The 25,438-nt window shown below is 34.6% G+C and overlaps 1 protein-coding gene across 4 annotated transcripts; it reads left to right on the top strand.

Annotated features, from left to right (window-relative positions):
* Window positions 1-17,603: 17,603 nt before the first annotated feature.
* LOC107878244 (glutamate receptor 3.4) lies at window positions 17,604-24,775 on the top strand. Of its 4 annotated transcripts, none has more exons than XM_047393883.1 (8): window positions 17,604-17,643; window positions 18,711-18,804; window positions 18,897-19,231; window positions 20,204-21,540; window positions 22,585-22,862; window positions 23,019-23,050; window positions 23,152-23,561; window positions 24,071-24,775. In XM_047393883.1, exons 3-8 carry the CDS (start codon window positions 18,916-18,918, stop codon window positions 24,527-24,529), a joined length of 2,832 nt encoding a protein of 943 aa, XP_047249839.1. In that variant the 5' UTR covers window positions 17,604-17,643; window positions 18,711-18,804; window positions 18,897-18,915; the 3' UTR covers window positions 24,530-24,775. The 4 variants fall into 4 exon arrangements, with proteins under 4 accessions (XP_047249839.1, XP_016580649.1, XP_047249838.1 ...); XM_016725163.2 differs by lacking the exon at window positions 17,604-17,643 and adding an exon at window positions 18,358-18,466; XM_047393884.1 differs by lacking the exon at window positions 17,604-17,643 and adding an exon at window positions 18,510-18,627.
* Window positions 24,776-25,438: the final 663 nt, after the last annotated feature.

The following is a 25,438-nucleotide window of genomic DNA, read 5'->3' as shown; positions in this document are numbered from 1 at the left end:
CCATCATTGACTGTCTCTCCACATAGTTTCAATTGAGAAGAAATTCTGAACATGACAGAATTATACTCATGAACAGACTTATAGTCTTGAAATCTCAGATGCATCCATTCATATCGTGCTTTTGGGAGAATGACCATCTTTAAGTGGTCAAACCTTTCTTTTAGGCTATTCCACAATACAAGTGGATCCTTAGTGGTAAGGTATTCAATTTTCAGAACTTTGTCAAGATGATGACGCAAGAAAATCATAGCCTTAGCATGATTATTTTCTTTCTTTATGGCGTCTCCAAGACCCATAACATCTAGGTGGATTTCAGCATCCAACACCTATGAACTATAGTTTTTTCCCGAACTTTGAAGGGCAACGAACTCACACTTCGTAAGATTGTTAGCCATATGAATAAGGGAAGAAATAAAAAAAAAAACCTTAGCCTTAGCCTTCAAATTTGAGACGGTAGAGTCTCATGTTGATAACGTGTTATAAAATATTAAAGAACAAAGAAGAAGAATAGAGAGAGAATAGAGAGTAATTCTTATTTCTCTTGAGAGATCTCTTGATGAGTTATTGAGGGATGAATTATAATGAGGGAAAACCCCTTTATTTATAGGGAAAAACTAACTTTGGGGTTTGTAACTTTTCCATAAATAGACATATACAATATATGGTAAAGTAGGTATTCACTATATATGGTAAAGTAGACATTCACTATATATGGTATATTTATAACACAATTAAAATAATAAATTTGTTAATTTGTAGAAATTAAGAGAACTATATAATAAGTCTCATATATATATATATATATATATATATATATATATATATATATATTCTTCTTGGATTATCGGTTTACCCAATAACCCAATAAGAAAAAATCAAACTGAATCAATAACCCAATAATTTTTTTTCATAAAATCATTAAAAAATCATTAGCCCAATAAGTCGGTTCGATTTTTGCACACCCCTACTTGCAGGCTCTAAATTGCTATCCTTGATGTATAGATAGGAAGTATTGTTAGCTTTCTTGTAAGATGTATTTATATGAGTAGGATTTAGGAGATGAGAGGTGCTTGGTCAACAATCACCAACGTTTGTAATGACTACATTTGATGAAATGAAATACTGTTTATCAAAAGAAATCGATACCCATAATTCATGAGCCTTTTTATTTCACTTTAGGTGAAAAAAAGAAGCATGAGCATCAATACACCAAGTTGTTATGCACCCAAAATTGCATAACATAAGCTTCACCATTCCATGAAACAAGTAATAATGAAATGTTAGACTAATAAGAAGGTACCAAAAAGAGAGGTCTAGTGGTATGATTCTCGCTATAGATGCGAGAGGTACCGAGTTAGATTCTCAGAATGCCCCTTGCTTTGATGATTTTTTATTTACTGTAAGTTCATTAAATCTTCAATGCTCTATCATTTACAACAGATTCTATTTGAATAAAACACTTTAAACAGCACACTCATGTCTTTCCATATCAATTATTATAACAATGTAAGAGCTCCAAGACATTGAAATCCTCATCACTCCTAGAAAATCATTTTATAGAACAGTATAAGCTCCAGATAGCTGAGCAGAAACTTCTATCTATCATTTGGACTCTGGGACCAAGAAAAGTTGGGCATTTGCTCAAGTGGTATGATTCTCTCTTTGATCGCGATAGATACCGAGTTTGATTTTCAGAATGCCCCTCGAGAGATTCCGAGTTTGATTCTCAAAATGCCCCACAATCTTTTGATTACCTTGTTCCAAGCCTGTACTACTGCTAGTTACAAGTGATTAGAAAGCAAGTATAGGATTTCCATTCAACACTTTGCCAAACAAACAATAGTGAGATTCCTATTTTGAGAACTCAACACGATTATAAAGTACCAATGATGTTGGTTTCCAATGATCAATGGAATTCACCTTGGCATCATGCACAGACAATAAATTTTATTATTGTATTAAATACTAACAAAAGGTAATAGATTTAACTATCAAAATAGCATAAAAACAACATTTAAACTAATCTCATGAGACAAAAAAGTCCAAAACAACAAGAATTTTTTTTTAAATTAAACCCCTACACACTTAACAACTTATGTTTAGAGAAAATTCCAAAATAGGAATTGAAAAAATTAGATCGAAATTGCCAATTAGAAGAATATACTGTTATCTTTTATGTATTTGGGTACAAGAATCTGTATTTAGGCACAACAACTTCAACACTAGTTCAAGTTTGGTTTAAAACAAGAACACTATGAAGTACAAAAACACCCTCAACACAAGATCGAAGTGATCTTTCTAAGAAGTGTGTTTTATTTTTTCAGAAATTAAGATGAACCAGAAATATAAAACCAAGTCTCCCGACTTCACGGAGTGTCCTTAAGGAATAATTCCCCTCACTGTACCCAAGATTTTGGAATCTTCCACCCAGGATAAAATGACTTTCAATCAAACTATAGTGGTACCTCAAATAATTGGATTCGTCGAACTCACTCAACGATTTGATTGATAACAAAGAATGTTTTGAAGACAAGAAGAGTTTTTATTTCAAAAAATTTTTCATTCATTTCTAAACCTTTGGATGAAAGAAGGTTTATATAGCCATCAGATGCCTCTTCTGAAAGGTGGTAATGGTTCACTTAAAAGGTGTATCCTTTGGAAGAGTCATGTCTGTTCATTCGAAACATTGTGTCTTTTTCTGAAAAGATACAACTATCTGAACAGTCACACCTTTTCCAAAATAATATGTCATTTGCTCAAAGGTTGTGTCCCTTCAGTTTTTATTCACACCAATTAAACTCAACAATCCCCCACATGAATAGGGAATGACTATTCTTTATAAAACTTTATGGACAAGTATGTGATCATCAAGCAAAGACTGATTACATCTGGATAAGTGGGTTTTCCTTTGAACTTTCCGTAGTGAACATGCATCGAATGCACTTGATCAATCGGTAGATTTGATATCTTTAAACCATCGAGATTTAATGTACACCTAGACAACACATGTCACACAACCAGCCTTTTACCATTTATGATTCTCACAGTTTTGTTCTTTTCAGTAATGAACACATCTGGGTTTCATAAGAGCTTAGAGAATAGACCTTTACTAACATTCCCCTTGAAACGACTTTCACTTTGCCCTCACATAGGTGATTTCTAAACGTTCAATCCTATAGATTAAACTATTTGGTCAAATCTGCCAAATTTAGATAATCCTTAAAATACTTTTCACTTTAAGTCTTATCCTTGTTTACTAAACATTGTCTACATCATGAGAATGGGTGGGATAATTGACAATGTTGAACCTGTCTGAAACAATTTTATTTGATCTCCTTAAACCTAGCACTTGAGATCTCCAGTCTTCTAGGTAGAGTTACCGCCATGCTGACTTGTCCTAGGCCTTAAACTCATTCCCTTTGAAGTCCTTTCCACTCCTTCTCTAGATAGGCCTTTTGTAAGTGGATTCGAAATATTATCCTTTGACTTCACATAGTTAATAGCGATAATTCCACTAGAGAGAAGTTCCCTAATGGTATTATGTCTCTGTTGTATGTGATGAGATTTACCGTTGTATATCATGCTCCCTAGCCTACCTTTTGCCACTTGGCTATCACAGTATATACATACTGGTGCCACTGGTTTGGAAAAATAACAAATATCTTCCAAGAAATTCTGGAGCCATTCTGCTTCTTCACCGACTTTATCCAATGCGATAAATTCATATTCCATTGTAGAGCGAGCAATACAAGTCTATTTGGATGATTTCCAAGAGACTGCACCTCCACCGATAGTAAATACATATTCACTTGTAGATCTTACTTCATTCGATATGGTGATCCAATTTGCATCACTATATCCTTCGAGTACTGCGGGATATATATTATAATGCAAGGCATAGTCTTGAGTGTATTTAAGATACCCCAAAACTCTTTTCACTGCAATCCAATGAGTTTTGTTGGGATTACTTGTATACCGATTCAATTTTCTAATAGTACATGCTATGTCTGGTCGTGTACAGTTCATTATATACATTAAACATCCCAATATTCTTGCGTACTCCAATTGTGAGTCATTTTTACCTTTATTCTTTCAAAGTGCAAAGCTCACATCCATTGGAGTCTTGGCAGTACCGAATTCCATATACTTGAATTTGTCAAGTACCTTTTCGATATAATGAGACTGTAACAATGCCAACCCTTGTGGAGTTCTATGGATTCTTATACCTAAGATCACATCCGCAACTCCAAGGTATTTCATATCGAACTTGCTCTCGAGCATTCATTTCATTGCATTTATATAAAAAATGTCTCTAATGATGAGCAACATATCATGTACATATAAACACACAATGACTTGGTGACTTGGAGTGTCTTTAATATAAACACATTTATCACATTTATTTATTTTGAACTCGTTTGATAAAATTTTTGGTTAAACTTTGCATGTCATTGTTTAGGTGCTTGATTTAGTCCATACAATGACTTAATAAGTTTACATACCTTATTCTTCTTTCCTGGAACCACAAAGCTCTTAGGTTGTTGCATACAAATTTTTTCCTCCAATTCTCTATTTAGAAATGCGGTTTTTATATCCATTTGATGAATTTCAAGACCACATACTGCCGTGAAGGTAATTAACATTCAAATTGATGTTATCCTTGTTACTAGAGAGTATGTATCAAGGTAATCAAGGCCTTCTTTTTGCTTGAAGCCTTTTACTACATGTCTTGCCTTGTATTTGTCAATAGTGCCATCCACTTTAATTTTTCTTTTGAAGATCCATTTAGAACCTAAAGGTTTATTTCCTGGAGGAAGATCAACCAATTCCCACATATGATTGCTTAAGATTGAATCAATCTCACTATTAACTGCCTCTTTCCAAAAGGATGAGTCTGACGACAACATCGCTTCTTTAAACGTTTGAGTCTCATTTTGTAAGAGAAATGTTACAAAATTTGATCCAAACGTAGTAGAAGTTCTTTGAAGTGTATTACGTCTTGGATTCTCTTCATTATGTACATTCTGACTTGGTTCATTTCAAGGTCATTTAGATCCTCCACTAGACTATTCATGTCTAGTTTTATACGGGCAAATAATTTTAAAGAATTCAACATTATCTGATTCAATTACTGTATTTTTATTTATGTTCGAATGTTCGGATTTATGAACCAAAAACCTACATGCTTTACTACTTTTATCATATCCTATGAACACACAGTCTATCGTCTTAGGTCCTATCTTAACCATTTTAGACATAGAAAGTTGGACCTTTGCTAGACACCCCCACACTTTGAAATATTTCAAGTTGGGTTTCCTTTCTTTCCATTTTTATAAGGAATTGATTGTGTCTTACTATGGAGAACTCTATTGAGTATACGATTTGCTGTAAGGATAGCCTCGCCACACAAGTTTTGTGGTAAACCAGAATTTATAAGTAAGGCATTCATCATTTTCTTCAATATTTGATTTTTCCTTTCTGCAATTTCATTAGATTGAGGTGAATATAGGACCGTAGTTTGATGGATGATTCCATTCTCTACACATATTTCGGTGAAGGGAGATTCATATTCTCCGCCACTATTATTTCTTATCATTTTTATCTTTTTCTCTAACTGATTTTCTACTTCAATTTTGTATTGCCTAAACGCATCTATTTCTTTATCCTTACTATTTAGCAAGTAGATGTAATAGTATCTAGTGCAATCGTCAATAAAAGTTATGAAATACTTTTTCCCACCACGTGATGGTGTTGACTTATATCACAAATGTTAGTGTGTATTAAATCTAAGGGATTGGAATTCCTTTCAACGGACTTATAAGGATGCTTTGCATACTTTAATTCCACACACATTTGACACTTTGATTTATTGCACTCAAAGTTCGGCAAAACTTCTAAGTTAATCATTTTTTGTAACATTTTGTAATTAACATGGCCTAAACATTCATGCCAGAAATTATAAGACTCAAGCAAGTAAGAAGAATTTGAATTTTTATTAATTTCAACATTTATTACATTCATCTTATAAAGGACCTCGGTGAGATAGCCTTTTCCTACATACACTTCTCCTTTGCTAATTATAATTTTTTCTAGAATCGGTTACATATTTGAATCCGTTCTTGTCAAGAAGTGAAATAAAAATTAAGTTCCTACGTAATTCAGGAATGTACAAGACATTATTAAGTGTCAAGGCTTTTCCTGAAGTCATTTTCAAGCCCATTTTTCCTGTTCCTTCTACCTTAGCCATAGCGGAGTTAGCCATGTAGATCATGTCTTCTACTTGAGCCAGAGCAAATGACGAAAATAACTCTTTGTTGGCACAAACATGGAGGGTGGCACAAGAATCCATCCACCACTCGCAAGGATTCCCCATCAAGTTTCATTCTAAAAACATAGCACACAGATCATCACATTCTTTGTTGGACTCAATCATATTTTTTTGATCCTTTTTCTTGCCTTTCTTAGGGGCACGACAATCCGTGGACTTATGTCCAATTTTACCACAGTTGAAGCACTTTCCCTTGAATTTTTTCTTAGGTTGATTGCTTCCTTGTTCAACTTTCTTCCTTTTCATAGAATTGTTTTGGTCATGTTTCACAATATGTGCTCTATTAATTGCAGAATTTCTCTTTGACCTTCTCTCGGCAGCCTTATTATCCTCTTCAATACGTAGTCGGACAATAAGATCTTCGACAGTCATCTCCTTGCGTTTGTGCTTCAAGTAGTTTTTGAAGTCTTTCCACATAGGTGGTAGCTTCTCAATGATCGCTGCTACTTGAAATGCATCATTCACAATCAAATCTACAAAACAGTTTATGTGAGTACTAAGAACATTTTCAATTTGTTCAACTAAGGTATTTTTTGAAGATATACCTTCAGCTAGGAGATCGTGAATGATTAATTGCAATTCATGAACTTGAGAGACAACCGATTTACTATCTATCATTTTAAAGTCTGAGAACCTTGTAACAAAGAATTTCTTAATTCCCGCATCCTCTATCTTGTATTTTCGTTCTAGTGCCCCCCATAATTCCTTCGATCTCTTAATTTCACTGTAAACATTGTAGAGGTCATCTTGGAGACCACTCAATATATAATTCCTACAAAGGAAGTTTGAGTGTTTCAAAGCTTCTACAATCATGAAATGCTCTTTGTCCGAGGTTCCCTTGGGCACCTCAGGAGCATCCTTTGTAGTGAACCTTTGAAGGCATAGAGTGGTGAGGTAAAATAACATCTTTTGCTGCTATCGCTTAAAGTCAATGTCGTAAATTTTTTGGGCTTCTCCACCAGTGCCATTGGTTGAGGAGCATTTGCTCGACTTGTTGAAGCAATGCTAGTTTCTCCCACAGTCGTAGCCAGATCTTGCATTTGACTTTCGTTAGTCATTTTTTTTGTCACCACAAGACACTAAATTTTAGTATTGTTCAGAATGCTATTTATAAATTTAAGCAATTTTAAACTCTTCTTCTTGTTTCTAGTTAACGATGAAGTTTTTATGACTTCCAATCGTCAACCGAATGATATTTAACTTGTGATAAAGATTTTATGTCTTTGAATCACTAGTTAAGTTCAAACGAAGTAGAAAGCTTAAAGCTTTAATCTCTAAAACAAGCAATACAGGTTCTCAAAGAAAAAAAATTATTCCTTAAGATTGTTATCTTTTATGTATTCGGGTACAAGAATCTGTATTTAGGCACAACAACTTCAACACTAGTTCAAGTTTAAAACAAGAATACTATGAAGTACAAAAACACCCTCAACACAAGATCAAAGTGATCTTTCTAAGAAGTGTGTTTTTTTTTCCAGAAATTAAGATGAAACAGAAATATAAAGCCAAGTCCCCCAACTTCACGGAGTGTCCTTAAGGAATAATTTCCCTTACTGTACCCGAGGTTTTGGAATCTTCCTCCTAGGATAAAATAACTTTCAATCCAACTATAGTGGTACCTCAAATAATTAGATTCGTCGAACTCACTCAACGATTTAATTGATCACAAATAATGTTTTGAAGACAAGAAGAGTTTTTATTTCAGAAATTTTTTCATTTATTTCTAAACCTGTGGATGAAAGCAGGTTTATATAACTATCAGATGCCTCTTCTGAAAGGTGGCAATTGTTTACTCAAAAGGTGTATTCTTTGGAAGAGTCATGTCTATTCATCCAAAACATTGTGTCTTTTTCTGAACAGACACAACTATCTGAACAGTCACACCTTTTCCAAAATAATATATCATTTGCTCAAAGGTTGTGTCCCTCAATTTTTTATTCACACTAATTAAACCCAACAATCCCCCACATGAATGGGGAATGACTATTCTTTGTAAAACTTTGCGGAGAAGTATGTGATGATCAAGCAAAGACTGATTGCATCTGGATAAGTGGGTTTCCCTTTGAACTTTCCATAGTGAACATGTATCAGATACACTCGGTAAATCGGTAGATTTGATATATTTAAACCGTCGAGCTTTAATGTATACCTAGACAACACATGTCATACAACCAGCCTTTTACCATTTATTATTCTCACAGTTTTGTTGTTTTCAGACCTGAATACGTTTCGATTTCATAAGAGCTTAGAGAATAGGCCTTTACTAACATTCTCCTTGAAGTGGCTTCCACTTCGCCCTTATATAAGTGATTTCTAAACGTTCAATCCTATAGATTAAACTATTTGGTCAAATATGCTAAATTTAGATAATCCTTAAAATACTTTTCACTTTAAGTCTTATCCTTGTTTACTAAACATTGTCTACATCATGAGAATGCGTTGGGTAATTGACAATGTTGAACCTGTCTAACACATCTTTATTTGATCTCCTTGAACCTAGCTCTTGGGATCTCCAGTTTGCTAGGTAGAGTTACAGCCATGATAACTTATCCTAGGCCTTAAACCCATTCCCTTGGATGTCATTTCCAATCCTTTTCTAGATAGGCGTTTTGTAAGTGGATCCGACACATTATCCTTTGACTTTACATGGTCAATAGTGATAATTTCACTAGAGAGAAGTTCCCTAATAGTATTATGTCTCCATTGTATGTGACAAGATTTACCGTTGTACATCATGCTCCCTGGCCTACCTATTGCCGCTTGGCTATCACAGTGTATACATACTGGTGCCATTAGTTTGGGCAAATAACGAATATATTCCAAGAAATTCAGGAGTCATTCTGCTTCTTCACCGGCTTTATCCAATATGATAAATTTAGATTCCATTGTAGAGCGAGCAATACAATTCTGTTTGGATGATTTTCAAAAGACTCCTCCTCCACCGATAGTAAATACATATCCACTTATGGATTTTACTTCGTTCAATCCAGTTATCCAATTTGCATCACTATATCATACGAGTACCGCGGGATATTTATCATAATACAAGGCATAGTCTTAAGTGTATTTAAGATACCTTAAAACTCTTTTCATTGCAATCCAATGATTTTTGTTGGAATTACTTGTGTACCGACTCAATTTACTAATAGTGCATGTTATGTCTGGTCGTGTACAGTTCATTATATACATTAAATATCCCAATATTCTTGCATACTCCAATTGTGAGTCACTTTCACCTTCATTCTTTCAAACTGCAAAGCTCATATCCAATGGAGTCTTAGCAGTACCGAATTCCATATACTTGAATTTGTCAAGTAACTTTTCGATATAATGAGACTGTGACAATGCCAACCCTTGTGGAGTTCTATGGATTCTTATACCTAAGATCACATCCGCAACTCCAAGGTATTTTATATCGAACTTGCTCTTGAGTATTCATTTCATTGCATTTATGTCAGAAATATCTCTACTGATGATCAACATATCATCTATATATAAACACACAATGACTTGGTGATTTGGAGTGTCTTTAATATAACACATTTATTACATTCATTTATTTTGACCTCGTTTGCCAACATGGTTTGGTCAAACTTTGCAAGCCATTGTTTAGGTGCTTGATTTAGTCCATACAATGACTTAATAAGTTTACACATCTTATTCTTCTTTCATGGGACTACAAAGCTCTCAAGTTGTTCCATATAAATTTCTTCCTCCAATACTCTATTTAGAAATGAGGTTTTCACATCCATTTGAACAATTTCAAGACCATATACTACCTTCAAGGAAATTAATATTCAAATCGATGTTATCCTTGTTACTGGCGAGTATGTATCAAAGTAATCAAGGCCTTCTTTTTTCTTGAAGCCTTTTACTACAAGTCTTGCCTTGTATTTGTCAATAGTACCATCTACTTTAATTTTTCTTTTGAAGATCTATTTAGAACCTAAAGGTTTATTTCCTGGAGAAAGAACAACCAATTCCCACGTATGGTTGCTTAAGATTGAATCAATCTCACTATTGACTGCCTCTTTCCAAAAGGATGAGTCTGACGACAACATCGCTTCTTTAAACGTTTGAGGCTCATTTTCTAATAGAAATATTACAAAATCTGATCCAGACGTAGTAGAAGTTCTTTGACATGTGCTATGTCTTGTATTCTCTTCATTATGTACATTTTCACTTGGTTCATCTCGAGGTCGTTTATATCCTCCACTAGACTATTCATATCTAGTTTTATATAGGTAAATATTTTTAAAGAATTCAATATGATCTGATTCAATTACCGTGTGTTCATTTATATTCGGATTTTCGGATTTATGAACCAAAAACCTACATGCTTTACTATTTTTATCATATCCTATGAATACACAGTCTACCGTCTTAGGTCCTATTTTAACCCTTTTAGGCATAGGAACTTGGACCTTTGCTAGACACCCTCACACTTTGAAATATTTCAAGTTGGGTCTCCTTCCTTTCCATTTTTTATAAGGAATTGATTGTGTCTTACTATGGGAAACTCTATTAAGTATCTAATTTGCTGTAAGGATAGCCTCCCCCCATAAGTTTTGCGGTAAACCGAAACTTATAAGTAAGACATTCATCATTTCTTTCAATGTTTGATTTTTTCTTTCTGCAATTCTGTTATATTGAGGTGAATACAGGGCCGTAGTTTGATGGATGATTCCATTCACTACTCATATTTCGGCGAAGGGAGATTCATATTCTTCGCCCTTATCACTTCTTATCATTTTTATCTTTTTCTCTAACTGATTTTTTACTTCAATTTTGTATTGCCTAAATGCATCTATTGCTTCATCCTTTCTATTTATCAAGTAGATGTAACAGTATCTAGTGCAATCGTTAATAAAAGTTATGAAATACTTATTCCCACCACGTGATGGTGTTGACTTCATATCACAAATATCAGTATGTATTAAGTCTAAGGGATTGAAATTTCTTTCAATGGACTTAAAAGGATGCTTTGCATACTTTGATTCCACAAACGTTTGACACTTTGATTTATTGCGCTCAAAGTTTCGCAAAACCTCTAAGTTAATAAGTTTTCGTAATGCTTTGTAATTAACATGGCTTAAATGTTCATGCCACAAATTATAAGACTCAAGCAAGTAAGAAGAACTTAAATTTTTATTAATTTCAACATTCATTACATTCATCTTATAAAGGCCCTCGGTGAGATAACCTTTTCCTACATACACTTCTTCTTTGCTAATTATAATTTTTCCAGAATCGGTTACATATTTGAATCCGTTCTTGTCTAGAAGTGAAACAAAAATCAAGTTCCTACGTAATTTCAGAATGTACAAGATATTGTTATGTGTCAAGATCTTTCCTAAAGTCATTTTCAAGCCTACTTTTCCTGTTCCTTCTACCTTAGCCGTAGCGGATTTAGCCATGTAGATCATTTTTCTACTTGAGCCAGAGCAAATGACGAAAACAACTCTTTGTTCGCACAAACATGGCGGGTGGCACAAGAATCCATCCACCACTTGCGAGGATTCTCCACCAAGTTGCATTCTAAAAACATAGCACACAGATTATCACATTCTTTGTTGGACTCAATCATATTTTCTTGGTCCTTTTTCTTGCCTTTCTTAGGGGCACGACAATCCGTAGACTTATGGCCAATTTTTCCACAGTTGGAGCACTTTCCCTTGAATTTCTTCTTGGGTTGATTGCTTCCTTGTTCAACTTTCTTCCTTTGCTTAGAATTATTTTGGTCATCTTTCACAATATGTGCTCCATTAATTGTAGAATTCCTTTTTGACCTTCTCTCGGTATCCTTATTATCCTCTTCAATACGTAGTCGGACAATAAGATCTTCGACAGTCATCTCCTTGAGTTTGTGCTTTAAGTAGTTCTTGAAGTCTTTCTACATATGTGGTAGCTTCTCAATAATCGCTGTTACTTGAAATGCATCATTCACAATCAAATCTACAAAACAGTTTATGTGAGTACTAAGAACATTTTCAATTTGTTCAACTAAGGTATTTTTCGAAGATATACCTTCTGCTAGGAGATCGTCAATGATTACTTACAATTCCTGCACTTGAGAGACAACCGATTTACTATCTATCATTTTAAAGTCTAAAAACCTTGCAACAAAGAGTTTCTTAATTCCCGCATCCTCTGTCTTGTATTTTTGTTCTAGTGCCCCTCACAATTCCTTCGATGTCTTAGTTTCACTATAAACATTGTAGAGGTCGTCTTGGAGACCACTCCATATAAAATTCCTGCAAAGGAAGTTCGAGTGTTTCCAAGCTTCTACAATCATGAAATGCTCTTTTTTCGAGATTTCCTCGGGTGCCTTAGGAGCATCCTCAGTAGTGAACCTTTGAATGCATAGAGTGGTGAGGTAAAAGAACATCTTTTGCTGTCATCGCTTAAAGTCAATGGCCACAAATTTTTTGGGCTTCTCCGCAAGTGCCATTAGTTGCGGAGCATTTGCTCGACTTGTCGAAGCAATGCTAGTTGCCCCCACAGTCGTAGCCGCATATTGCATTTGACTTTCATTAGTTATTTTTTCTATCACCACAAGACAATAAATTTTAGTATTTTTCAGAATACTATTTATAAAGTTAAGCAACTTTAAACTCTTCTTCTTGTTTCTAGTTAACGATGAAGTTTTTATGACTTCCAATCGTCAACCGAATGATCTTTAACTTGTGATAAAGATTTTATGTCTTCGAATCACTAGTTAAGTTCAAACGGAGTAGAATGCTTAAAGCTTTAATCTCCAAAAACAAGCAATACAGATTCTCAAAAAAAAAAAAATTATTCCTTAAGATTGTTATCTTTTATGTATTTGGGTACAAGAATCTGTATTTAGGCACAACAACTTCAACACTAGTTCAAGTTTAAAACAAGAATACTATGAAGTACAAAAACACCCTCAATACAAGATCAAAATGATCTTTCTAAGAAGTGTGTTTTATTTTTTCAGAAATTAAGATGAAACAGAAATATAAAGCCAAGTCCCCTGACTTCACGGAGTGTCCTTAAGGAATAATTTCCCTCACTGTACCCGAAGTTTTGGAATCTTCCTCACAGGATAAAATGACTTTCAATCCAACTATAGTGGTACCTCAAAAAATTGGATTTGTCGAACTCACTCAACGATTTGATTGTTTACAAAGAATGTTTTGAAGACAAGAAGAGTTTTTATTTCAAAATTTTTTTCATTCATTTCTAAACCTGTGGATGAAAACAGGTTTATATAGCTATCAGATACCTCTTCTGAAAGATGACAATGGGTCACTTAAAAGGTGTATCCTTTGGAAGAGTCATATTTGTTCATTCGAAACATCGTGTCTTTTTCTGAACAGACACAACTATCTGAACAGTCACACCTTTTCCAAAACAATATATTATTTGCTCAAAGGTTATGTCCATTCATTTTCCATTCACACCAATTAAACCCAGCATATACTAACCTTAAAATTTTCAAATTGAAGAATAACACTCCAAAACAACAAATAGGTTAGCTCTGAAACAACAAACAACGCTAAGAGATTCCTGCTCAAAATTTCACTATGATATTAATAGCTCTAAATGGATTGAAATTTCACTAAGAGATTATTGTTCAGGGAAGATTTTTGTTCGCCATAAGCTTAATTTCATCTTAATTTCACTAAGAGCTCAAAATTTCACCTTAATCGAAATTTCACTATGAGATTTGAAAGCTTGTTGTTTGAGGAAATTTCACAATTGCATATGTAGCTTGTTTGTCTGAAACAACAAGAGAAATGGAGGTTCACGATGAGTTGTGGAGAGCTTATTTGTCTGAAACAGGAAGAGAAATGGAGCTTCACTATGAGCTGCGAAGAGAAATAGGATTTTTATTTCAACTCTATTGAGAAAGATAAAACATGTTTTGAATTTTGATAAAGTGGAAAATTTTTTGGCAGACCATGTATGAAATATTATGGAGGGAATCAATAATAATCTATTGCAACAATTATTTTTCCATTAAGTGTCACCATAGATGTTTTTATGATAACGATTCTAATAACGTTGCTATACATATACCTATTTCAGCGATTCATTTTCAATAGCGACAATCAAAGCGCTAAATCATAATAGTAGAACTATTATTTATGACAACGATTGAAACCGTTGCAATAAATAGTCTATAACAACACATTTACAACCGTCGCCAAAAAATCATAGGCCCAATTTCTGGTAGTAAATATTCATTAGTAAGTTATATATCCACGCTGCATTTGTTTCACAAATAATATAACATTCAAAATTAATCTTATTATTAAGTATAGCTACACTCCTAACTCTTAATAATACTAATAAAAATGTGAAGTGAATTTAAGGTGTTCAAAATTTTAAATGAGACAGGTCATTCTCTTTAAACTTTAATCATGGGAGAGGGAGACCATTTGTAGTGGCCAACCAAGTCCACTTATTTTTTGCATCAGATATTCAGATTCATTTCGGACTACCCCAATTAACTTGTACGACTTTAATTATGGGTATTATGTATACTTGTTACCTTTCCAAACGTACTTACACAATCTGAGAATTCCATTTCTTCTTTCATTGTTGCTCTCTACTAACTACCAACATTGTTTTAGTGAGAAATTTGACTTAATTGCTGAAATTCAAATTTTGTTGACTTTATAAAGTTGGGAGACTTGATTTTGTAGCTTCTTATAAATTTCTTTTTAATTTTTTACGAAATATTTTATTTTGATGCATAATAAATCTTCATTTTTATAGATAATAAATTTCAAAAAGTCATTTTCTTTCCTTCAATATATATAGATATCCATAACTATAGAACAACATATTTTCTTCTCTTGTATGAGAATCTTATATGAGCCGACACCCTTGTTAGGATTTTTGCTTTTGGTTTTCTTACCAAAATTGAGTTTTAATTTTCTATTGAAGGAAAATAAAAGTAGTACCATAATTAATTTTATTTTTTTTAAAAGGAAAATATAAAACTTTTTTCATATTTGGCTAACCTCTTTCTTGGGGGAAAGGTTTTGAACATCTATAAATAGAAGACCCCTTCTCATACTATAACACACTAGCATCACACTAGCATTCACAATGTAGTCGTTTAAAGAGTCTCGTTTTGGGGGAGATTTTCCCCTAATAGTTTTTTTATATTTCTTTAATATTAGTTTCTTGCGTAGGCCATTTGGCCAAATTATATTCAATAGTATATTTTTAGTATATTTTTATTTGTCATCTGAATTATCACCGTTTTCTCGATTTCGATTCGAACCCAACAAGTGATATCAAAGCCATGGTTCAATAAATCGATGGTCCAATTGTTGAACAAAGTTGCAATCAATTTGATGATAATGAAGATATATGTCCAAAAGCTACATGTGGAGATAATTGTCAATCATATTTTCAACAATCTTGCTGTCACATATTTGAAAATAAAGTTCACTTTTAACCCTGCAAAAGAGTTTCAATATTTTTAATCCGAAAAGGGCTAATATATTTTTAACCCCCAAAGCTCCATTTTTAAACATGTCAAGCAGCATTGATGAAGACTATATGAAGAAAAAAGATCAAATATGTGAAGAAGGTGAATCAACCGAAGAAAATCAAACCAAAAAGTGGAGATTTGTTAGTATTTTTATCTCGATTTTCTCATCAAAATTGAGTTTCAATTTTCTATTGAAGAAAAATAAAAGTAGTACCATAATTACTTTTATTTTTCCTAAAAGGAAAATATAAAAATTTTTTATATTTGGCTAACCTCTTTCTTGGAGGAAAGGTTTTGGACATCTATAAATAGAAAAGACGCCTTTCTTATACCATAACACAATAGTATTCACAATATAGTCGTTTAAAGAGTCTCATTTTGGGGGAGATTTTCTCCCAATAATTTTTATATATTTCTTTAATATTAGTTTCTTGTGTAGGCCATTTGACCAAATTATATTAAATAGTATATTTTTAATTTATTTTTATTTATCATCTGAATTATCACCGCCTTAATTTATAAACTTTAAGCTTTCGCATCACGCCTTCTCGATTTCAAACCCAACAGCCCTTGTTATAGGAATGCTTATTGGCTAAGCTGAGTTAATCGGCAGTTGACTTTTATTTCTTTATTATCAAAAAAAAAGACTAGACTAACGTATGCTAAGCTGATATACAAATGCAACATTGATAGACAAGTGCATTTGAGTGGACATTAGTGAATAGTAATATTTTAATAATAATATAATAATTTAGGTTATGGCCCAAATGGGTCACCACACCCCTCTCATTTCAGAAAATTCTATTCCTTGTCCACCTTACATTTATTATTTTGCTTCTCTTTTTCTTAAAGTATTTATTTCCTGTACTGAAGTCTCAAATTTTTTAACTAAACCTACTCTCTCTACTCTATAAAGATTTATTTTCCGCATATAGCCTTTTCTAAGCTACAAAAATTAATTAGTCTTAATCACATGCTAAGGCATAAAAGAATCCACGTGTTTCACACTACTGCCCAGTAGGTCCCACCTGACAAGGTATGATACAGGTTGCTCTTATCCTACTCATCTGATGACGAGGCAACATCCGTACCATCCGTTTGTTTCATACTCAAATGGAGCAACACAAAAGCAGAACAAACATTTTTGGGTCCTATACCCGTATTTGTAGTCTAATTAATTTAGATTTACATCAAAAAATTTCATTATAAGAATAAAACGCTCTACATCAAAGATAATTTTATATCCAAGCCTGAAATACGAAATATCTAACTAAGGATAGAGTACTTACGACTTCATCGCACCCTTCCTGGTGCAGAAGAATCAGTTGGTGTAAACTGTAAAGTAAAATGAAAATTAAAGAACGTTAGACAACTAGGAAAAGTATCATTCTTTCCTGAGCTTTCAAGACTGTTCTCATTAGGAACTCTTTTTGTAATGTGCTCTCCACTTTTTTCATATGATACATGCAAACGAATATATTCAATCACAAAAAAGTGTGAATTAATTATGAATTTTATTAGTAATATGTAGTTAAATAGCTCGTAGCTAACATAATAATTTGATAATTTAAAATCGCTGAAGAACATTTTTGTTTAGCTATAAAATTTATTCGTCTCTAATATTTACTTTATAGTAATCTCTTGTTTTTTTTTAATTGAAATATAACAAGTAAAAATGAACTAATAGAATAATGAATAAACTAGTACTTGGTGATTGTTCCTTTGTCCACATAACAAACAAAAAGTCACGAGTGTGTGTTATTTAAATGAGTGGTGTCACACCTGTTCTTTTAAATTTTTACAGTCATGTGCTAAGTGCTAACAATGCAGTGTGGAGGTACAACCACTAGACTATAATTTTGAGTGTCAAAACTCTAAATTTTTAGATAATATGATTCAATAATGTTATGCATAATTATACTTCGGTGTGTTGGATCCAATTTTCTCATGTTCAATTCGTTAAAATTTGTCACAAAGTTTAAGTTCTCTATCCATTGCTAATATAAATGCATGTCAATAACCATATTGTTGGTTTCGAATTCAACATGGTATTAGCCTAGCTCATTCCAACCTCTCTAGCATAATCTCTTTCTCTATTCCACTAGATTTGATAATGTCTATTAGCTATGTTATTTTAATTGGTTAAGGTTTTGAATTCAACAATAATTATTCAAGGTTGTAGACTTGTCTTGTAGCTATGTATGGATTTTAGTTAGTTAATCACAATATCTACCACCCTCTATAACAACCAAGATTCTTTATCATACATTATCATCTCTCTGTACCGCTCTTTATTGAACTGTATTTGAATTCCAATAGATAAATGGGGATGTTTGATATTAATTACTCCAACTTGTTTTGTTTAATTATATCATTAGTCCATAATAGATGTGGCAATCGATCCCCGTCTCTGGCGAATCGCTTAGTGCGCTGACAGAGGAACGAAAGATTAATTTCACTGCTGCCGGATACCTTGGGAAATAAAAATAAAATAAATGTGGCAATCATGCATCAATATACAAAAGATTCTATTTTTAGTGGGGTTTTACAATATACTGAAATTTTTTGTCTGTATTTCCCAAGTGGGAGTCAAATCATATTTGTGCCAAGTTGCTATGTACTGAGGTTTAAAATTCATTGATGTTGTCGGTGGTTTTTGGGTAATGAAGCTTCCTCTTTTGACTCTTTCTTTGGGTTGTCCTGTTTTAATCTTGCTTCGTATTTTAAATGTTTATGAATTGTCATCATGGGTCTTTTCTGTATTTTCAGTTTCTTGATGTGGGGTCCACATTCCAATTTTCTTGAAAAGCTGTTATCTTTGGTACCCTTGTTGAAAATTTTGGATTTTTTCTCCTTCAAATATTGAGTTTTGACCTTTATCTTTGTGTTCTGGTGATTTAGCAGAAGGTTGTGGAAGAAATGATGATGTAAATTGATGTTCTGAAGACAGAGGCGGAGCTAGAGTTCTAGTTACGGGTTTGGCCAACCTGTATTTGTGGTAAGAAAAGAAACTCGACGAATATGTATAAATAATATATCTACATAGAATTCAGAACTCGTAAACTCAAAATTTTGGATCCGTCTTTGTAGGAGTAGGCTACTTTCAGGGATGGAGGTGTATTCACAAAGGAAGAGAGTGCTTCTCTTGTTGGTTTCATGGATAATGCTGCTGCCTTTGGCAGTTCTTGGAGGGAGTGGGAATAACACAGCAAATGCCACTGCTCCTTTATCTCCATCTTCTAGGCCTAAGGTGGTGAATATTGGAGCTTTATTCACTGCTAAGTCTGTTATTGGAAGGTCAGCTGAGCCAGCACTTGTAGCAGCAATTGGTGATGTGAATTCAGATTCTAGCATTCTCAGAGGAACCAAATTGAACCTCATATTTCAGGATACTAATTGCAGTGGATTTGTTGGCACTGTTGATGGTAAACACTTTTCTCCTCTATGATCTTTTATGAAAAATTATCAAACTCAAGTACCATACTTCATTTTCAGTAATATGGCCGGTGTTAGAGTCCCTCATTGGTTGGGGAATGGACTGATGGTCTGCTTATATGGACTTGGGCAATCCACCCCTTATGAGCTAGCTTTTGGGGTTAGTTAGGCCTAGGTGTCATATCTTTTACAACCATCTTATCCTTTGTGACATGATATCTTATGCCCTATGCTTAGTATCTATATTTTTGGTGTCCTATACTTTCAATTAAGTTGTACTGGAATGGAATGAATGTTAATAGAGTGGAAAGGATACAGAGAAGTCATACAGCCCACCGAAACTATATTGTGATTGAGAGGTAGTTGATTGATTGATATGCATTCATTCAGTTTAGTTGAGGACATTCTCATTCGATCCCTTTTGTAGTGTTTGATAAATTGCTCACCAGAGATGTGGAGTGAGGGAATTTCTCTATGCAGTAGCTTAACTCGAGAACTCAATGGGACGTGGTAGAATAGGGGTTGGGCACGTATATGGAAGTCTGAATAAACAACAACAATAACATACTCAGTGTAATCCCAATGGTGGGTTATGGGAAGGGTAGAGTGTAGGTAGACCTTACTCCTACCTTGTGGAGGTAGAAAGGTAGAAAGGTTGTTTCTGAAAGACCTCAGCTCAAGTAACTCATATCCAAGCAAGGGATGTCTGAATAAAGAAAATACAAAAGCAATGCGCTTTACACTACAGAAGCAAATTTTTTGTTCATGACCTGTTTCTGAATTCATGAATAGTTCAGTGTCTTGTTCCTCTATTGTTTCATAGACAAGAAACCTTGTTAAAAAGCTCAACTAAGGCGAGCCTTCCTATCACATTTGATTAGTACTGTTTACTAGTGCCAATGCCTATTTCCTTCCTTTTTCTTTGCCCGCCCTTGTATTTTACAGGCATCTTTGCCTTGTAGCTTTGCAGCTGATGGAGAAAGAAGTAGTTGCTGCAATCGGTCCGCAGTCCTCAGGAATAGCACATGTGATTTCCCATGTTGTGAATGAACTTCAGGTCCCTCTTTTGTCTTTTGCCACGGACCCTACTCTATCCTCTCTTCAGTACTTGTATTTTCTTAGAACTGTTCCAAACGATCACTTCCAAATGTATGCTATAGCTGATGTGGTTGATTATTTTGGATGGAAAGAGGTTATTGCCATATTTGTTGATGACGATAATGGTAGAAATGGGATATCTATGTTGGGTGATGCCCTTGCAAAGAAGCGTGCGAAGCTCACTTACAAAGCAGCCTTTTCTCCTGGAGCAAGTAGTAGTGAAATTGATGATTTGTTAATCAGTGTGAACCTTATGGAGGCACGAGTATATGTTGTTCATGTAAATCCTGATACTGGGCTATCAATATTTTCAAAGGCAAAGAATTTGGGAATGATGACCAGTGGCTATGTTTGGATCACTACTGATTGGCTTCCATCGTTTTTGGACTCTTCAGATTCAGTTAATCCAGAAACTATGGATCTTATTCAGGGTGTTGTAGCACTTCGTCATCACACCCCGGATTCTGATCAGAAAAAGATGTTTGCATCGCGCTGGAAAAACTTTAAGGGTGTTGAAATTCCAAGTTTTAATTCTTACGCACTCTATTCTTACGATACGATTTGGCTACTTGCCCGAGCTCTAGACCTTTTCTTCAAGGATGGTGGAAAGACGACCTTCTCTGATGACCCCAGATTACGTGATACAAATGGGAGTGCTTTGCATTTGTCATCCATGAAAGTTTTTGACCAAGGACAGAAATTATTACAGATACTCATTGGCATGAACTTCACAGGTCTAACTGGCCAGATTCAGTTTGATTCTGAGAAAAATTTAGTTCATCCAGCATATGATGTTCTTAACATTGGTGGAACTGGAACACGCACAGTAGGTTATTGGTCAAACTATTCTGGTCTATCAGTTGTAACTCCAGAGATTATATATTCAAAACCTCCAAACACTTCAACCAGTGCCCAACATCTATACAATGTCATATGGCCGGGAGAAACTGTAACTCGACCTCGAGGATGGGTGTTCCCACATAATGGAAAGCCTCTCCGAATTGCTGTGCCTTACCGTGTTACTTTTAAAGAGTTTGTGCATAAAGATAAAGGACCTTCTGGGGTAAAAGGATATTGCATTGATGTTTTTGAGGCTGCAATAGATTTGCTGTCTTACCCCGTTCCTCACGTCTATATTCTGTATGGAGATGGCAAGAGAAACCCCTCTTTCAAAAACTTGGTGAATGACGTCGTAACAAATGTGAGTTCCTGATTGTGTTATCAAATTTTTTGTCATTGACTAATTATGATGAAATAATTTTGATCAGCCTGGCTTAAATCTCTTTTATTTACATTTGTCTGACTAGTTAGCACAATGGGAATACTAATTAATTTTGAACTGCAATTGGTTATTAATTGTCATCAATGATATACGAATAATGAAGTAATGTACAGTTTACTGATTGAAAGAGTAATAGTTATAGTCTATACAAAGGCACATTCATGACGGAAAGGGGCAATACCATACTCAATAATCATCGTAGTTTCTTAAATAGGTGAAATTGTTGTAGCTCATCAATACAAAATTTCTATTAAAACTTGGAATTCAAGTGAATTTTGTTTTATCTTTTTACATTTATTTTCCTTCAATTCTATTTGAATTCCTGCGGTAAAAATGGAAACTGCCTGAAGTTTTTGGTTCTTGGAATCTTAAACTACTTTGATTGTAAATGTTGGTATTGCATCAGCAAGTTCAGACTCGTCGAAGTAAGTTTTTCAGTTAATGAGTTCCTTTACTGGAGAGAAGTGATTAGACATGACATGGAGCAGTTATATCTCACTGAGGACATGACCCTGGATAGGAAGGTTTGGAGGAAAAATACTAGGATAGAGGGATAAGGTGGGGGATGAATTGTAGTCCATAGTTAGGAGCGTTTTGGTGTCTTTTGTTTGGTAGTGTACATTATTTTTGTGGATGTTGTATTTGTGTTAGTTTTATCATGTTTCATGCTTTGAATATTTTTGTATAGTGTCCTGTGTCTTGAGCCGGGGGTCTATCGGAAACAGCCTCTCTACTTCTTTAGAGGTAGTGGTATGGACTGCGTATATTCTACCCTTCCCAAACCCCAGTAGGCGGAAATATACTGGGTTTGTTGTTGTTGTTGTTGAGTTCCTTTACCAATTTAACATCTTTTGTGCATGTTGCTAAATCGGGGATGCCTGTCCTGATTTGTATTAGAAAATGCAAAATGTAATGCTGAAATGTTTTTCATGGTTACTTATAAGGATACATTTTGCATCTTAGAAATATGATGCAGCTGTGGGAGATGTCACGATTACAACAAATCGCACAAGGATTGTGGGCTTCACACAACCTTACATGGAATCTGGACTCGTCGTAGTTGCTCCTATCAAAGAGCTCAAATCCAGTCCATGGGCTTTCCTTCAGCCATTTACCCTCCAAATGTGGTGTGTAACTGGGGTCTTCTTTCTCTTTGTTGGAACTGTCGTTTGGATTCTTGAGCATCGACATAATCCTGAATTCCGAGGTCCACCAAGGCAACAACTTGTTACAGTTTTTTGGTTAGTAGCTAAGTCTTATAACCTTTTGTCGTAGAATCAAATGCATGCTTTATGTGAATAACTTTGCTTCTCTGGATGAGATTGTCCTTTTACTCAAATCAAATAACTTGTATGTAAATATTGACACTGGTGCTAAGATTCGTTTTTCTCTTTCAGGTTTAGTTTCTCAACAATGTTTTTTGCACACAGTACGTACAAACTCTTCGATTTGGTTATTTAAGATCTTCCATACTGCAACAGAAAGCTTGTCCTAACCATAGCTAACACTATTCATTATGTTATTTAATAGGAGAAAACACAATGAGCACCTTGGGACGCTTAGTGCTGATCTTTTGGCTCTTTGTCGTTCTAATTATCAATTCGAGCTATACAGCTAGCTTAACATCTATCCTGACAGTGCGGCAGCTGTCTTCAGGAATTCAAGGAATTGACAGTTTAATTTCAAGTAATGATCCAATTGGAGTTCAGGATGGCTCATTTGCCTATAACTACCTCATTGAAGAGCTAGGTGTTTTAGAATCAAGGATCCGTATATTGAAAACCGAAGATGAATATGTCAGCGCGCTGGAGAAAGGTCCGCAAGGTGGTGGTGTTGCTGGAATTGTCGACGAGCTTCCTTATGTCGAGCTCTTCCTAGCCAACAGCAAATGCGTATTCAGAACAGTAGGACGGGAGTTCACAAAGGGCGGATGGGGCTTTGTAAGTTAATCTTTTCCTTTGCATTATTGAACAGAGCTAAATGTTTGTTGTAAATGTGTCAATAAGTTCATGAATAATCCAATTAAGTTCCCATATACCCCACCCCCAACAAGAACAAAGAAATCAAACTCAAAAGAGTTAATGGTTAAAATCATACCTAAAGTACCTGATTTTTCGAGTTTCATACCTGAACGATCAATATCAGATACGCGAGTTTCCTACCTGAACCATCATCAACTATTTATCAAAATATACCTCAACTATCAATTGTTCACTTTTCCTATTTGAATGATTGTGATAGTTCAAGTGGTAAACTCAAAACACCAAAACACCTGATAGTTTATGTATGAAACTCAAAAAACGGGAATACTTTAGATGTGTTTTTGACCCTTCACTCAACTCAAAATAAAGAAAAAAGGGAGTCACAACACATTATAGGCACATATTCATAAGGATTGATCCACAAGCAATCCCATCTACTTGAGCGGACTTTCACTATCCATGGCCAGGCATTTCAAAGGGACTCTCCTCTGTCTGATGCTCTGTCAGTTGCAATTCTTCAACTGTCAGAAAACGGCGACCTCCAAAGGATCCATGACAAATGGCTATCGAACAACGGATGCTCTTCACAAAACAACCAAGCTGATGATACGCAACTTTCTCTCAAAAGCTTCTGGGGCCTGTTTCTCATATGTGCTGTTGCTTGCTTTCTTGCTCTTGTAGCGTTTTTCTGCAGGGTATACTGTCAATTCCGGAGGTATGACCCCGAGCCAGAGGAGCAGGACATCAGCGAACCTGAATCTGTACGGCCTAGTAGGCGTCCCCTAGGCTCTCTTAGCTTTAAGGGCTTAATAGACTTTGTTGATACAAGAGAAAGTAAAATTAAGGAAATACTCAAACGGAAGAGTATTGACAGCAAGAGACATCAAGGTCAGAGCCCAGATGGGCAGCCGAGCTCGCCCGTTTGAATCAAAGATTCGTTCATTGGCTTGGTAATTTCTTGCTCAATGTAATGCACCTATGGTTAATATGTAAAGGAAGCATACAGAGTTCCGTCCCACGTTGAATAACCTTCACTTCAATTTTCACATACAGAAGGCTAGGTGTGTTAGAAGTAGTAAAAAAATGTCTTTGTATACTAGTAGGAGAGAATATTAGATGGAAAATGGGAACTTTTGTACTAATTGGGTGTTATTAAATGATTAGTTTTAACATGTTGATCGGTTCGCTGGCTTTTCCAGTAAGTTTGATGTTTTAGCTACTACTGTTAGATAGCCTACGGAAGGACCACGCAATTTGCTCAATTATTTGATTAAGTTATAACATAATGTTGGTGAAGTATGTATGTTTGAACCATTAGATTAAGTTAATCATGAGTGTTAAGTTATCCCCCTGCATTTTATAGCACGAAATGGTATTAATCAACTTTATTATGATCGTGGGACTGAACAGTCAACCCAGCGCCTTGATGTTATCAATTAGATGTTCTAAAAAGTTCATGCAAGTGTTGGTAAAAGAAATCAGTTATCTTGACAAGAGTGGGGTTGCTCGTAACCGCCCTCTAACTCTAAGATTGTGAGTTTGAGTCACCAAAGAACTGTAAAGGTGAAAGCTTTTATGAAGAGAAAAAAAAACTTTATTTTAAAAAAGTGATCAATTAATTTTACTACATAATAGGTGATTGGTAATATTAATCAATAAAATTGATTTACTAAATACTGCTAATGCTAAGTAAATTATGTGAAATAATCCAAATCAAACATGTGAGATATAGCATTAGTAAATTATGTGAAATAATCCAAATCAAACATGTGAGATATTTGGTGATACTTGTTCCAGACAATTTCTAAGGTTGGAGAAATGGTAAAAATCCACTT

The sequence above is a fragment of the Capsicum annuum genome, chromosome 7 (genome assembly GCF_002878395.1).
Source record: "Capsicum annuum cultivar UCD-10X-F1 chromosome 7, UCD10Xv1.1, whole genome shotgun sequence".
Lineage (NCBI taxonomy): Eukaryota > Viridiplantae > Streptophyta > Magnoliopsida > Solanales > Solanaceae > Capsicum > Capsicum annuum.
The sequence above is the reverse complement of the archived record's forward strand: the minus strand, read 5'-3'. Positions and strand labels throughout refer to the sequence as shown.

Coding starts and splice junctions, on each gene's coding strand:
- LOC107878244 (XM_047393883.1), top strand. CDS start 18,916: ATGGAGGTGTATTCACAAAGGAAGAGAGTGCTTCTCTTGTTGGTTTCA. Junction 21,541..22,584: donor TGAATGACGTCGTAACAAAT/GTGAGTTCCTGA, acceptor TTTGCATCTTAG/AAATATGATGCAGCTGTGGG. Junction 23,051..23,151: donor AACAATGTTTTTTGCACACA/GTACGTACAAAC, acceptor GTTATTTAATAG/GAGAAAACACAATGAGCACC.